The 16,990-nt window shown below is 41.5% G+C and overlaps 2 protein-coding genes across 2 annotated transcripts; one reads left to right on the top strand and one right to left on the bottom strand.

Annotated features, from left to right (window-relative positions):
- The first annotated feature begins 63 nt into the window (after positions 1-63).
- Positions 64-10,897, top strand: LOC114530890 (uncharacterized PE-PGRS family protein PE_PGRS54-like). Its single transcript, XM_028552490.1, is given in 6 exon segments — positions 64-160; positions 1,821-6,014; positions 6,017-6,742; positions 6,819-7,112; positions 7,471-7,735; positions 10,551-10,897. Coding segments are annotated over 5 exon segments (5,361 nt in total). The 5' UTR covers positions 64-160; positions 1,821-2,003; the 3' UTR covers positions 10,616-10,897.
- An 8-nt stretch (positions 10,898-10,905) lies between these two features.
- On the bottom strand, positions 10,906-16,971 carry LOC114530888. Its single transcript, XM_028552488.1, has 2 exons — positions 16,105-16,971; positions 10,906-11,677 (listed from the first exon to the last, which is right to left on the bottom strand). Exons 1-2 carry the CDS (start codon positions 16,467-16,469, stop codon positions 11,218-11,220), a joined length of 825 nt encoding a protein of 274 aa, XP_028408289.1. The 5' UTR covers positions 16,470-16,971; the 3' UTR covers positions 10,906-11,217.
- Between the last annotated feature and the right edge of the window lie 19 nt (positions 16,972-16,990).

A 16,990-nucleotide genomic window follows, 5' to 3' on the forward strand; every position in this document is an offset into this window, starting at 1 on the left:
CAAAGATTGAAAAGTTAGTGTTGCGAAACGAGTTAACCGGTGGTGGTCCAATTGACAAAAACTGGTGGCTATTATTGAATTTTCAACAGCAAGGCAGCAGTAAAAAACCTTATAAAGATTTTGTAAAACAATCAAAAACCCAAGGCATTTCCTCCAGAAGGTATGAATTATAGCAATTTAATGGTTACCTATAGGGGCTAAAGTTATAACTTGACTTGATATAGTTTAGACAATTACGGACTTCAGTTTTAAAAGTGAAGATTGTTTAGACATAATTGAACTGGTATTACTTCAAATGTATCATGAACAACATTATAAAATAGGGCAATACAAATTGCTCGTCAGAAAGTATTAAACGATTAGTTTAACTTTAACCATTTATATATATATGTATTTCCTTATCAAACGATGGTTTATCGAAATTTTTAATATCTCTAATAAGGATTCTCTGATGACATCGATATTGCAGCAATTAGCCTTAGGTTAAATATAGATAGGTTTCCATTAGGTCGTAGTTGTCACGAACACTGATAATTACGATGGATCAAGCAGTTGAGCGATACAACCGCAGAGTGTTGATGTATTATGTCAGTATAGGTTGAGATCATGAGTATAGATGCTCGGTCGTTGATTCGCATACAACCCATGCACACAAAAGACGAGACACTATAGATCCATGCAGATCAGACTTGTTATGCATGCAGTAACGATTAAATACCAACCAAGTTTTAGAGATAGTTGGTCAAGGTGCATAAAATGTAAATATATTATTGTATAATAACTTCATAGAGCATTTTACTGACTAAATAAAAAGAGATATTTTGTTGGCTCGCATGCAATGCTATACATATATTAGTTAAACCTATAAGGCCTTAAATTTATTTCGACCCAATACAAAATAAAATTATATTTCATTTAATTGTTCGTAACGATTGAAATAAGTGGAGTTGATGTTTTTGAGCATACATTCGTATTAATATTTATATTTTCCCTTTTAAAAAAAATATCCCATGGGATAAGGACCAACAACTATATTCTGTTATATTAATGACTAATAAATTTAGCTTCATTTTTAAAAAAATGTCATCATATAACTTTTGCGGAGATAATTATTATACCTGTAATAACGTGTATTCTGTCCATGGGCAAGTAAACAGGGGCTGAATATGGCACGAAAATCCCCATGGATACTCTAGTCAATTTTAGCATGATTAAAGATTAAAAAAGAACGACTTATATATACAAGGATATGGATATGACTTCACGTTTGGGCTTTAATCAAACAAGTTTGCCCGCTAATGATTAATGGGCATTATAGCTGGTGATCGTGAAAATTGAAACAAGAATTTTACCTTTTTTGGCCAAATAATTTCGCTTGAATCTTTCACGGTGATCAAAATATCTTCTTTATCGACGTGTATTTTAGCTAACGCTGGCCGGAATACTTTTTATTCAATGATCGTCGTAAACCTCCTAAAATATACCCAAGAAAAGCGGTAAAGAAAATGAAGCCTTAAAGTTAAACATTAGACCTTAAACTGCATGTCTATTCACGTTTCTCCCAGAGGAAGGGAATAAACAATTTATTTGCATATTGCTGTCATCGTGGGGGGAACGGAGACAATGAAGAAAAACAGAACTTTGTCAAGTATTGACGATTCTCTTCATATTAATGGCACCCGATTTTACGTCATTGACTCCAAATTAAGATACTGATTAGCTAATTGACCCCATTAACAATATTTAAAAATTTCACTTTTATAAAACCCGCCCTTGAAGTTTACTTTAATGGAAACCAACCGATAGACTATTTTTTCTAGATAAGTACTGGAGAAAAGGCCACATAAACTATGCGCCGTTACTTACTTATGCTCTGCTTATGCCTCGCTCTAACAACATTGGCACAGAGCGCGGCAGTAAGCAGAGAGACAAACCAATTGCGGGAAGATGACGATGACGGAATTAGTGTAGAGGTGATAAATGACGAGAAAGCTGACGAAGCTATGGCGGAAACTCACGACTCTCACACGGACTCGTCCGAAGACGATTCAAGCGCTTCCAAAGATAAGTCGGAAAGCGATGAAAAAAATGAGTCGGAGAGCCACGAAGACGATTCAGATAGTCAAAAAGATGAATCGGAAAAAGACGAAGATGAGTCAGAAAAGAAGGAAGTTGAGTCGGACACTTCCGAAGATGATGATTCGGAAAAAAACGAAGAACACATAGTTAAAAGCGAGAACAAGGATGCGAAAAAGCGATGGTATGGCTGGGGCCACGGCTATGGGGATCCAGCCTATGGACCTGGGTTCCCAACTGGTTTTGGTCTATTCGGACCAACGCTAGGAATGGGGTCCTACGGAATTGGTCCAATCTGGGGTCATGATGGCTTTCCATATTATAAATCCAAAGTTCCCGCGGGCAAAGGGTCTAAAAAAGCTAGTCCTAAGCATGGTATCTTTTACGGAGGATATGGGGGCTATCTGCCGGCCTGGGGTGGTCTCCCATGGGCGAATAGATTACCCTACGGAATTATCCCCTGGAACTCTGGGTGGGGGCCTCACGTCCCGGGATGGTTTTATCGTAATAATGTACCAAAGGAGGGAAAAACCAAGGGTTCGGCTAACAAAAGATCTCTTTGGGGAATGCCTTTGAGTGACTCACCAGGCACATACCCTGGTTGGCTGCCAACCAACTATGGTGCTGGTGCCGGTGCAGGTTGGCCTGGCTGGGGTGGGTTCTGGGCGCGAAATCAGATCCCGGGAAGCACCAAGAGATGGTACATCCCCGTTGGTGTTGGTTATGGTCACGGGTTCGGTCTGGTGTTCCCAGGCTACCCGTTCAGTTCACCGCTTAAAGGATGGGATTTAGGTAGGCCGAATCAAGGAGAGCAGATGGCTTTGGCATCGAATCGGGTTATGAATGCTCCATTGAAACGAGCGGATGTCAGCAAACGCTTCTTTGGGCTAGGTTTTGGAGGAGGATTAGGTTATGGTTTTCCAGGTCTCTTGGGCGTTGGTTTGGGATACGGTATGGGCTCATGCTGGCATGGTCAGTGCGGGGGTCCATACGCACCACTGAGTCTCGGTAACTGGGCTAACGGTTTGGGATGTGGTGGTTGCACATGGGCTTACAAGAACAAAATTGATAAGAACGGGAAAACTAAACGAAATCTGGTGTTTGTTTGTAAGAAAGACAAGGACGGAAAGAAAGCGAAACGATGTTTCGGTAATTGGCCTGGCTACGGTGGGTGGGGAGGATATGGTGGGTTTGGAGGCCTTGGACTATTGGGAGGCTTCGGGGGTCTCAATGGGTATGGAGGATGGGGATTCAACTCCTTACACGATGGCTTTGGAGGGTTTAGCCATGGTGGGTACCCTGATTTCTCAACCCTTGGAGGACTAGGCTGTGGAGGGTGCGGTTTTGCATACAAGTCCAAAATCGATAAAGACGGGAAGACTAAACGTGAGTTGGTTTATGCATGCGACAAAAATAAGAAAAATAAGAAGCGATGTTTTGGTCTGTGGGGTTCACCCTTAGGATTTGGTGGATATGGATTAGGTGGCTACGGATTAGGAGGATACGGATTAGGTGGCTTTGGAGGTTGGGGCGCTGGTTTGGGACATGGATTGTATGGTGATGGCTTATTCGGATACGGTGGTTACGGGTTGGGTTGTGGTGGATGTGGTTATGCCTATAAGTCTAAAATTGGCAAGGACGGAAAAACAAAACGCGAGTTGGTTTATGCATGCGACAAAAATAAAAAAAATAAGAAGCGATGTTTCGGTCTATGGGGCTCACCCTTAGGATTTGGTGGATATGGATTAGGTGGCTACGGATTAGGTGGCTTTGGATTAGGTAGTTATGGCTTAGGAGGTTGGGGCCATGGTTTGGGTTTGGGCTTAGGACATGGATTGTACGGTGATGGATTCGGTTATGGCGGTTACGGGTTAGGTTGTGGTGGATGTGGTTATGCCTATAAGTCTAAAATCGGCAAAGATGGAAAAACAAAACGTGAGTTGGTTTATGCATGTGACAAAAATAAAAAAAATAAGAAACGATGTTTCGGTCTGTGGGGTTCCCCATTAGGATTTGGTGGATATGGATTAGGTGGCTACGGATTAGGTGGCTTTGGATTAGGTGGTTATGGCTTAGGAGGTTGGGGCCATGGTTTGGGTTTGGGCTTAGGACATGGATTGTACGGTGATGGATTCGGATATGGTGGTTACGGGTTAGGTTGTGGTGGATGTGGTTATGCCTATAAGTCTAAAATCGGCAAAGATGGAAAAACAAAACGTGAGTTGGTTTATGCATGCGACAAAAATAAAAAAAATAAGAAACGATGTTTCGGTCTATGGGGCTCACCCTTAGGATTTGGTGGATATGGATTAGGTGGCTACGGATTAGGTGGCTTTGGATTAGGTGGTTATGGCTTAGGAGGTTGGGGCCATGGTTTGGGTTTGGGCTTAGGACATGGATTGTACGGTGATGGATTCGGATATGGTGGTTACGGGTTAGGTTGTGGTGGATGTGGTTATGCCTATAAGTCTAAAATCGGCAAGGACGGAAAGACAAAACGAGAACTTGTTTTCGCGTGTGATAAGAATAAGAAGAAAAACGCAAAGCGATGTTTCGGGGGATTTGGATGGGGAGGATACCCTGGCTTTGGTGGTTGGGGTGGACTAGGTTGGGGTGGCCTAGGTGGTTGGGGCGGCTTGGGAGGCCTTGGTCATCCTGGCCTCTACCATGAAGCAATTTTCGCCCACGGCGCACACGCGGGCTTGGGGTGCGGGGGATGTGGTTGGGCGTATAAATCTAAGGTTGGAAAAGATGGGAAATCGAAAAGGCAACTAGTTTATGCTTGCGACAAGAATAAAGATAATGCCAAGCGATGCTATGGTCTTTGGGGGGGTTACGGTGTCCCAGTAGGTTTGGGCGGCTTCGGGGGCTATGGTTTAGGGGGGTATGGCTTAGGTGGTTGGGGGTTAGGTCACGGTTTGTTTGGAGATGCTCTTGGCTTGGGCAACGGCTTCGGCTATGGCTTGGGCGGCCTGGGTTGCGGTGGTTGTGGTTGGGCTTACAAATCAAAGATCGACAAAGACGGCAAAACTAAACGTGATCTAGTTTACGCTTGTGATAAGAATAAAAAGAACCATAAGCGATGTTTCGGTGGATTTGGTCTGGGAGGTTTCGGCGGTCTTGGATTCGGGCACGGTCATGGCTGGGGAGTAGCGAGTCACGGGTATGACGTCGGTTATCCTTACTTTGGATACGGCTGCCTTGGATGCGGGTTTGGGGGATGTGGCGGAGGGTGCGGTGGATTTGGAGGTTTCGGTGGTTTTGGAGGATGCGGGGCGTATTATAGATCGAAAGTCGACAAAAATGGTAAAACTAAAAGAGAAGTAGTTTACGGATGCCCCAAGGGAGAGAAAGGAGCCAATGCTAATAAGAGGTTTGTAAGCCCATTTGCTATTGGCGGTTACGGTGCCTGGCCGTATGGTGGGATGTCACATCATGGTTTCTATGATTATGGGTCTGCCCCGCTTGCAAGAACAGCGATGAGCTTCGGGCCTGGAAGAGGTATAGGCGTTGATTGCAGTGGATGTGGTTGGGCTGTTAAATCAACCATTACTAAAGACGGAAAAACCAAAAGAAATATGGTGTACAAGTGTGACAAGAAGGCGGCAAAGAAGCATGGGTGTTTTGCTGACTTACACGCATTCTGGGATGGGCTTCACCACTGGGGATGGGGTGGTCTAGGACATGGAGGATTCGGATATGGTGGATGTGGGCTAGGTGGAGGATGTGGATTTGGAGGCTGTGGCCTCGGTGGTTGTGGACTTGGAGGTTTTGGATCAGGATGCTTGGGAGGAGGTTGTGGATTCGGTGGTGGATGTGGTTTTGGAGGAGGATGTGGATTCGGCGGGGGGTGTGGTGGTTTTGGTGGTTGTTGTCTGGTTGTTATAGATCAAAGGTCACAAAGGGAGGTAAAGCCTCCAAGCGTAATCTTCCTTGCGTCAGTCCCATAACCCGTGCACCATTTGCAGGTCTGCGTAACCGGTTTAATGCCGGTTTTGGGCCGTTTGCCCGTGGACCATGGTGGGGAGGTTATGCAGTAGGGTTGTACCCAGGTCTTGGACCTTACAGTTTCGGAGTTGTGAGTAAATCGAAGGTTGCAAAGGGCAAAGCATCCAAAAAATGTGGAATTGGAGGTTGTGGTGCTGGTGGGTTAGGCCTTGGTTGGGGTGGTTACCAAGGACCATCTGGCACAGAATGGGGTTATCCGGGATCTGGTTTTGGGACCTACCCTCCCCGTTTCCCCTGGATGAAGGCATTCCCTTGGGCGAGGTCTAAGATCAATAAAGATGAAAAGGGAGATAAGCGGGGGGATATCCCAACTAAAAAGCAAACCATACATTTAGGTTATGGTTATGCTAGTGGTGATAACTATAGGCTAGGCCTTGGATTTGGGGGCATGGGTGGATTAGACCCCTTTCAAACATTAGGACCTCATGTGGGTAATGTACCAGGGGGACCAGAAGCCCAGCATGTGTTCGGCAGATCCCATGTCCCGAGGCAAGTAATTGGCTTCCCAGGCAATGCCCACGGTCATTTTGGAGCTCATTTTGGAGGTCATGGCATTGGCCCCGGTTATCCAGGACCTGGCAGTCACCCTGTCACACATCCCGGATTCTCTACAATGGGATACCCAGGTCATGCTATTGCAACCCTTGACATTAAGAAGGTAATGATAAAACTTTGCAGAAAGTAGTCAGATTTTGTAAGGCTGTGACTGAGAAAAATGATTCTGAATGTTTTAGGGTAAAGTTCCTGCAGATGACAAAGCATCCAAGAGACAACTACATGGAAGCCTTGTTGGCCATCCTGGTGGACTTCTGGCTCATGGTCCTGGAGGAGCATTGCCTGGCCATGGGCTGGTGGGTGCTGGACCTTTAGGGCATGGTCCCGGATTGTTGGGACATGGCCCAGGATTGCTAGGTGCTCATGCCGGACCTCTTGGTGGACATGGTCACTTCCCAGGACACCCAGTCACACATCCTGGGTTTTCTACATTAGGATACCCTGGTCAAGCCATGGCTACACTAGATATCAAAGTAAGAGCTGAGCACTCATCCTGTACTATTAAGTTGGAACTTGGAAATTTTTTTTGAGACGAGGCATATACTATATGCCTGTTCCCACAATTATAAGAGACCTTCAATTTAAACCCAGGCCCAATAGAATCAGCAGGATCATAGCTATAGAGGCTTGATTGGGCATGTGTATATTATTATTGATTTTATGTTGGATTGACTTCTTTGGAAAGACTGTTCACTGTTTCTACAGTATGTAAACATGAATATATAAATATCCCCTGGTCAATTAAGTAGTTTTAGCTATGCCATGAAAATCAAATTGAATTTGAATGTTTGAATGATTAATTAATTTGATTCCTACTATCTCACCTTCTAGAACAAAATTCCAAAGAAGAATAGTCGTCCAAAACGTCAAGCAATAATAGGGGCACCAGTTCCACACTTCATGGCCGGCATCCCAGGACAAGCAATGCGTGCTCCTGTCCTGGCAGGTTTTGCCCCTGCAATCGCCCCAGCTCCTCTGGCAGCTGCCCCAATTGCAATGTCTAACCCTCTTGTACCATCCTTGGTCCATCAACCTGTGGCAATCCCTGCTACAATGCCACAAATTGTGCCAATCTCAGCAGCTGGACAACCTTTAAGTAAGTGGTTTAGTGAACATTCAATTTCATTATGTATAGCCACAAAATAAGCTAACCATGGGTTAATACTACTTATCAAAATAAGCTTTCTAAAAAAGCAGACAATACCACATAAATTTAACTAAACGCTTTTCTCGTAACTGCATGTAAACTCACTTTTTTTAGAGCTTTTTGAAAGTCAATTCGACCAATTCGTCTCATAATTTCATAACTAAATTGTCGAAATTACTGGTCTAAATTCAATCATATAGCTCAGTGATGAGTGATCATAACTCAATAAACCACTGAGCTATATAATAATTCCTGGAGGACCGGCTCGTCATTTTTCGGTAACTTCGCCGCCATCTTTTTGTCCGCAAAAACATGGCGGACTTCGCCCTTCTGCGCAACCGCAGAAGCTCTGCTGACGCCACATGGTTCCTTTTGGCCATGGTATTTACCACTGACCGGGCTCAATTATGAGCCCGCTACATGGGTGTCCTCCCCCCTGGATTTAGTAAACAACAGATTCTCCCCCCTGGCCTTTATAAAAAAAATTTCCCGTGAAAACTTGTTTTGTTTTTTTGAAATATAAAGTCATGAAAACATCATTTTTTTGAAATATAAAGCGTTTATTTAGGATGAATACAAGTCGTAGACGCTGTTATTGCCAACGCAAGAACAAATATATATTAAAACGTCAAAAAGTTGTGGACAAAATTGAAGATTTTTAAAATTCTGACACGAACTGACAGCCGTGACAGGTGTTTTTTTTATATTCTCATTATTTCTACATTCCTATAACAAATGATTGAACTTTTTGGCACTATTGTCGGACATTTTGGGGACAATTGGATATTTATGGACATCAATTAGACTTTTTTGAACCCTGCATGAACAGCAGAATTACTGAAAGTATGCAATTAATAATGTTTTCTTGAATGGTCTTGAATGTCTTCAGGACAATATATCTAGGTATAATCCAAAGAAACAGAGGCCAAAGCTCAGGGGCAAGATGCTTGGCAGCTGACTAAGTGCAAGAATATAGTTTCAACCATGAGTCATATTTGCATAATATACTTTTCAGTAAGGTCATCAGCTTAATTGTACCTCAATGGGCTTCAAAAGTTTTCAATATTATCTAATTGCACCCCTGGACCCAATATTCATCCCTCCATAGACTCAATTACTCCTGATTAGCCCATTGAATTTAGCCCTCTTGAAGTTTGATACCATAAACAGAAAATTATAAAAGTGGCTGCAGATTGAAGATACACTGCTCACACAATGCATGTTTATATTTATTTCTTTTATAAATATAACAATGGTTATAAAAATACCAGCCAACAACAAAATCAGATAACATGGTAATCAAGGATAACAATGCAGATTCATAAGAATGTGTATAATATGCTTAATACATCTCAGTTCAATGTCCCAACAAATTGCATGACAATTAATTAATAAGCCATCTCTAGCTTGCTTTATTTCATTAATTAATAAGCCATCTCTAGCTTGCTTTATTTCATAGCATCTTCATCCTGAAAAATATAAATGGAGATCTGATCAAGATTTATTCACAAGGTGCAAGAAGTTAAAAAATCAATTAATATAAGCCATGATAATTGATTTGAATTTGACAAGGCAAACAAGATAATATATTAACTAGGTTTTAACAGTCACCATCATCATAGGTTGAAATTTACACTGTTTTCAGCAAAAATCTTATCACTTTGTATCAGCACCCACTCAGCACTTTTGTCAGTTAGATCATGTTAATTATTTCTTAAATCTAATAGACTCACTGGGGGGAAGGTTTACCTATTGACATTATTGTTTGCTATCATGAAAACAAAATAGACCAAACTCAAAGATTGACATTGCCAGGAATTTAATTCCTTCCCCACACAAGTCAAGAAAATGATAAAGTTTGAGTATATAACATTGCACATGTACCAAAGGTCTAAAATAGTACATTTGCTGTTTGTACCATAAGTTTTGATGGATTTATATGGCTCAGAACCTTTGGTAATCAGTTTATATTCGAGTCCAAAGGCAAAAAAACTGAAATTGTTATAAAAACCGGCTTACCTGGAAGTCCTGGATGCCATAAAATAACAGCCGAATGAGAAAAATCATTCCCCCGATAAGTGAATTAAGCCATTCACTACGTCAGACATATAGAGTACAAAGCTACGTCTCCTTTCCATTTGTTGAACAGGGGATTTATATGAAATACAAAAAGAGGATTTATATGAAATACAAAAAATATATACCGAAAGCCGAAAATATTTTCATAAAAACCAGGAGGGAGATGGACACAGTTTTTCACCTTGTATCGCGGTATGTCAGTGGTAACTACCATGAGCAAAAGGAACCATGTGGCGTCAGCAAAGCTCAAAATCCGCCATGTTTTTGCGGACACTTTTTGGTGGCGAGCCGGTCCTCCAGGAATTATTATATAGCTCAGTGCAATAAACTCATAGCACTTTCGACTAAAAGTTTCGCTTTCAACAAGGGAGCCAAGCCTTCTCATAGTACCTAGTCCTCCTATTACCGCGCAAGAACCGTGATTGAAATTCTCATGTGTTCTTTGCTTTGTCAGTGTCAATGGTCAGTGGTCATTGATATCACCAATAGCCATAGACAATCCATTAGAAGAAAACCAGTAGAACTGAGACCAATTCACCATGACCATCTGATTAAAACTCTTTCCCAGGCCGTTTTTCGGCGGTTGAGTTAACAGGACGGCATAGGGGGGCGGGTCGGTAAAAACCTCTAATACTCTCCTTTTGCCACAATTTTATTTTAACACGTTTACCTTCTTTATTCACAGCTGCGCAACAACTGACTATACCTATCGAACATGCTGGAGCTCCAGTTTTCCCAATGGGAAAGTGAAGTAAAATCATATAGACGTTGTTGAAACTGGAATAAAAAAATCGAACTAAAACATTTTGTATATGAAATCATATGTAGATACGTAACTATCGCGTTGCACTGTAGTAATGAAAGTATAGCGCGGGATAGCCAAGTAGGTTCACAAGGCCAACTGATTAATGTGAAAATTAGGACTGTTAAAAATTAACTGTGAATACTTGGACTTGGTTGTATAATTTTATGTATTTTTTCATTTGGCTTTACAAAACTGAAGAAAAATATTAAAATGAAATTGGAAATTGATTGTCTTTTTTGTGTGGTGTCACTGGTGTGGATAGAACTTAAAAACAAACTGTCAACAAGATAAAAAGATATCGCTTTGTCGTCTCTTTCTACTCGTACAACGACTTTCAACAACTTGTGATAAGCTAGTTCTCTGAGTCCATAACTAGTGACAAGTTGTGAAAAGACTGGGAGCAAGAATAGCAAACACATTTAGAATATGTTGTTGAAGCAATGTGAAAAGTTTGCTTTAGCTTGGTTGAAGTTAATCACGCGTTTTCACAAGTTTGGGTGAGGATATTCGCTAGATTTGGCTAGATATTAAAGTCAATTTCAAGACCTCAAATCACAAATAATGATTCGTCAAAAATCTTAATTCCCGGCAATTCCTTCGGCGTATACATACTAACATTCATTTGAGAGACCTCGATCTGCGGGGGTGTGGGAGCGAGTAGTTTCCAGGCTTCTATTTGCTTCTTGGACCATCCTTCCTGAGACATTGTCGAGGTTTTGCGTGAGCACCCACGGGAACTGAAACTCCTTCCATGGTTTCGCGAAACATCTTCGAAGCGAACATTCTTTGACGTCATTGGTCGGGCTTGCGAAAATGAACGGGCAGACTCGATCGCTCTCCGATTAAAGTTCGACAATACAGCCGAAGCGGCTCTTACTTGCTGTCGGAGAGCACCAGAGGTTTCCGATGAACAATAGCTGCTTGCCGAAGATGTAAAACTCAGAGCAGAATACGTCGTTCTCTCGGGAAACTTTTGCTTTTCACTTAAACTTTGAAATAACAGATACCCTCTTTTGAAATAGTTTTATTTTAAAGTATAAAGAGGAAGATAAATATCAATACTATCAACGACTCAAAGTTTAACTGTTCAGCCTTTCAAAAACCATACAAGCATGGCCCCATTGACATGTGACCTCTCTTAACAGAAAACCGGAAGTCCATAATGTTTTTCTTAAATAAAGTTTACGAGTGCATATTTTCAACACTCCTCCTCACTCGTATAACTATATGTTCACATGTTATAGTCCATTTAACTAACTCCAAGCATCTTTCTAAGTTTGATAAACTGAATCGCACCGAGTCCTTTAGTAAAAATGTCAGCGACCATTTCTTCAGTGCTGCAGTATTCTAATTTAACTGCAGTATTGGCAACATGTTCACGAATGAAATGATACTTTATATCAATATGTTTTGCACGACCATGGTACTGTGCATTCTTTGCCATGCAGATTGCTGCTTGATTGTCTTCAAGTATCAACGTTGGACCAGTTGGTTTGCTCTTGAGATCACTTAGAAGTTGTCTAAGCCAAACTGCTTCTTGAGTTGCACTTGCCAATGCTATGTATTCTGCTTCGGCAGTCGAGAGAGCCACACACGACTGTTTCTTGCTTCGCCAACTGACAGCTGCGTTGCTAATTTGAAAGACATAACCGGACGTCGACTTTCTATCATCAAGATCTCCAGCCCAATCAGCGTCGGAATATCCAACACACGAAGTTGTCTTGCTTCCATCATAGAGTAGACCCAAATCTCGAGTTCCATTCAGGTAACGCATGATACGCTTAACTGCTGCCCAGTGCTCCTCCGTTGGATCTGCACTGAATCTCGCTACATCACTCACAGCATATGCGATATCAGGTCTTGTCTTCGTGGACAGATAAAGTAGATGCCCAACAGCACACTGGTAGTTGACTTGGTCGACTCGTGGACTGTCGTCTGCTGCCTTCTTCAGTTTTGTCCTAGGGTTAACAGGTGTGTTCATTGGTTTCGAACACTCCATGCCAAACTTTTCTAACACATTCTTTGTGTACGCTTCTTGACCAATCCAAACCTCTTTTAAATCTGGTTTCTGAACAACTTTGACACCCAGGAAATAGTGTAATTTTCCCATATCTTTCATTTGAAATAGTTTAGCGAGTGCTTGCTTCACTTCGTTGATTTTCTGATCATTCTTTCCGGCCAGAATCATATCATCAACGTACACAGCGATAATAAATATATCTCCGTCTTCTTCCTTTACGTAGATACATGGATCGCTGATGGTTTGCACAAAGCCCATACTCTTCAGTTTCCGGTCAAGAACGGAGTTCCAGCAACGTGGGGACTGTTTAAGACCGTAGATGCTTCGACGTAACCTGCAGACTAGGTGCTCTTTCCCTTTCTCAACGAAACCTTCAGGTTGTTTCATGTAGACTTCTTCTTTGAGATCTCCATTTAGAAACGCCGTTGTAACATCCATTTGATGAAGCTTTAAACTGTGCTGTGCAGCTAAAGCGATAACTGTTCGAACTGATTCAAACCTAGCTACAGGTGAAAATGTTTCATCATAGTCATCGCCAAAGGTTTGACTAAAACCTTGAGCTACGAGTCGAGCTTTGTGTGTTTCAACTATTCCATTCGCATCGGTTTTGACTCGAAATACCCACTTACTGCCAACCGCTTTACGATTCTCGGGTAGTTCAACTAAATCCCACACTTCGTTAGTTTTAAGTGATTCCATTTCTTTTTCCATTGCTTTTACCCACTTCGCCTTTTGTGGACTTGTCAAAGCCTCTTTCACAGTTCCTGGCTCGTTTTGATCATAATTTGCAGCTGTTGCCCACTCCCCATAGTAGGCAGGTGGCCTTCGATCTCTTTCTGATCTTCTTGAACTTTGAGGCTCAGGCATTTCGTTTACGACAGGCTCTTCATCAGCAATTGGTGCTTCAAACTCGGGAAAATTAAGTTCCACATACGTGTTTTGATTTGGCTCTTGTTCTTTCACAACTTCAGTTCCTTGTGACGATTCGTTGAACTTAACATCGCGACTGTGAAAAACTCTAGCACGTTTTGGATCATAAAGACGATAACCCTTCGTTTCTGCGCCATAACCAAGGAGAATACACTTTCTAGTTTTCGATTCGAGTTTCTTTCTCTCGTCCTTTGGCACATGAGCATATGCTTCGCAGCCAAATACTCGTAGATGTTTCACATTGGGTTTCTGACCTGTCCAGGCTTCGAAAGGAGTCTTTCCTTTGACTGCAACAGTGGGACTTCTGTTTCTAAGATAAACAGCGGTTGAGAGCGTTTCAGCCCAGAACTTGTGCGGGAGTTTAGCATCAGCTAACATGGATCTTACAGATTCTACCAAAGTCCGGTTCATCCTCTCAGCCACTCCATTTTGTTCCGGGTTTTTCGGCACAGTCAATTGGTGCGTTATTCCTTCTTTCTTCAGATAATTTTCAAACTCTGTTGAGGTGTATTCTCCCCCGTTGTCAGTGCGAAATACTTTAACCTTTTTGTCAGAGGATTTTTCGACTGCGGCTTTCCACTCTAAAAACTTTGAAAAAACTTCATCTTTATGTTTCAAGACGTAAATCCATACATAGTGAGTGTGATCATCAATAAATGTCAGAAAGTACTCAGTTCCACTAAGCGATTTTGTACTCATTTTCCCACATACATCACTGTGTACTAAATTAAGGGGTTCTTTTGCACGTCCACCCTCGTTGACTGGGAATTTGCTTCGATGATGCTTTCCCTCGGTACAAGATTCACAGAAATCAATGTCCTTCGACTTGTCATAGTCATAACCATCAACAAGATTTTCTTTTGCCAACTTTTTGAGATTTTGTACACCAAGATGTCCAAATCTTTTGTGCCAGGTAACCTCTTTGCTTCTCACATTTGAATTTTCCACAGTAGGATTTGCATGATGACTGTTCACACAATTCAGGTAATAAAGGTTTCCTACTCTTTTTGCAACAGCAATCAGCTTTTGATTTTCATCAAGAATATGACAACCATCTTCATTAAACTTAACCGTCTTTCCAGATTTTGTAGCTCTAGACACTCACTAGGTTGTACGATAAGCTTGGAACATACAGGACATCTTGTAGTACACAACTTTTTCCCTTTTCCCTGTTTGGAGACTCTATCTCTGTTTTCACAATGCCTCGTCCAGTTGCCTTCACAACATGTCCATCTCCCAGAGCAACTTCTTCGGGTTCATCTAAGTTTTCCAATTTTACAAATAGACTGACATCATTGCACATATGACAAGTTGCTCCAGAATCAATTATCCATGCATTTGTTCGGCCATTTAATGAATTCAATGCATGATTCACCATCAATCCCACTTCATCACTATCTGAGCTGCTGTCGATTTGTCTAGATTCAGCTGCATTATTTGCCTTATGCTCGTTAAAATCTCCTTTGTGACCATCATGTTTTGGAGTGTTCAGTTCTCGACAGTTTCGTTTAATGTGTCCAAACTTTCCACAATGGTAACATTTTGGACCCTTGCCTTTTGGCTGTCTATTTGCAAGTATAGCTTTCATTCCATCACTTGCCTCAGACTCACTTCTCTCCTTTAGTTTTCGCTCTTCGTGTAACAAACGTTCAGTCACAGTTTCCATTTTGGGAACCTCAACATTTGCCTCCAAGGCCGTCACTAATATATCGTATGACTCAGGTAAACTCGCTAACAAATGAACAACTCGATCCTCTTCTGTTATTGGGTCATCGATGACTGCTAATCTATCAAATATCTCAGTCATTTCTTTGATGTGCTTCTGAACAGATTCACCGTCTTTCAACCGCAATGAGTAGAGTTTACGACGCAGTGCCAACTTATTTGCCCACGTTTTCTTTTGGAATTGGTTTGCTAATTTTTCCCAAACCACAGCAGGGTCTTGTGGATCCCCAAGGAGGTATAACAGCGACGGATCGACAGACAAAACAATGGTTGCCAACGCACGATCTCTTCTCGCAATAAATTTTGCTAAATCTTCCGGTTTATCTGTACCTGGCGACACTTCAATCTTAGACACAATTCCCCACACACCGTCCCTCATAAGTGCCATTCGACATTGCACTTTCCAAGTGGGGTAATTCTTTCCATTCAATGGGATTATACTCGCCGTTTTAACATCCAAACCTGACGCCATTACAAAACCAATTTCGATTACAAAGGCTTTGTTTTACCTTCTTATTTTGCTTCGTTGTTCACCTCCTACATATACGTCCCTGGGCCCATAACCTTTTGAAATAGTTTTATTTTAAAGTATAAAGAGGAAGATAAATATCAATACTATCAACGACTCAAAGTTTAACTGTTCAGCCTTTCAAAAACCATACAAGCATGGCCCCATTGACATGTGACCTCTCTTAACAGAAAACCGGAAGTCCATAATGTTTTTCTTAAATAAAGTTTACGAGTGCATATTTTCAACACCCTCCGGTTTCCAAGTCTGGAAATCTAGCCAAACTCGAGTTAATGCTCGCAGATTTTCGTTCGTTTGTTTGACATTCATGACAATTTCCATTGTTTAAAACTTCACAGTAGATCGAATCCATACTCTCTCTCTTCAACTTCGAGTGTTTCTGATTTTTATAAGAAAACTCGCTGTTCTCCGTCCATCCTTTTAGACTGGGATCTACGTCCACATAAACATCTAAAGTTTTGCTGTTAATAACGTTATTCTTGTCCGACTCACTTGGCAGTCTTTCTTCTTTGGTTCCGCAGGTTTTAATTCTCTCATTCTCTAAGCACTGCCTTTCTCTTAAGCTGAATTTTCTACCCGTTCTTAATGAACACATTTTTAGGCTTTCTACCTTGACCACACTTTAGGCCTTATCACACGATTTCAACATGTAGCAACAGTTATTCCAACACTCTTACAATAGTTCTTGAGGTTGAAAGGGTCTTACGTAAATGAAAACCTTTTACATTTTACCTAAATGAAAACCTTGTTTTCAACAAGTCCTGGACATAAAAAGTACATAAAATAGCCGTTCCAAGCTCCTTTGTTTCCTTTGGAATTCTTCCTAAACTTTTAAAGAACCCTTTCCAATGGTCTTGTTATGGCTTAGAATGAAATACCTTTCAGAAAGCCATATTCTAAACAAGAGATGTTGTGTCTATAATAAACAGCCAAGTCAAATCCCTCTTCTTACTCAGTCTGCTATTAAAAATTAGCTTCAACCATTCTTGTAGTATCTCAGCTATCAATATATATGCTTCTTGTTTGACGCAAAACGCAACAAACAATTCAAAATTGTTTTCCAACGGGAAATACGCGGCCACGATGAAACTATATAATATAATACAACTCTGCTTG

Source organism: Dendronephthya gigantea, unplaced genomic scaffold, assembly GCF_004324835.1.
Source record: "Dendronephthya gigantea isolate DGI-Jeju-01 unplaced genomic scaffold, DenGig_1.0 000067F, whole genome shotgun sequence".
In the NCBI taxonomy this organism is placed as follows: Eukaryota; Metazoa; Cnidaria; class Anthozoa; order Malacalcyonacea; family Nephtheidae; genus Dendronephthya; species Dendronephthya gigantea.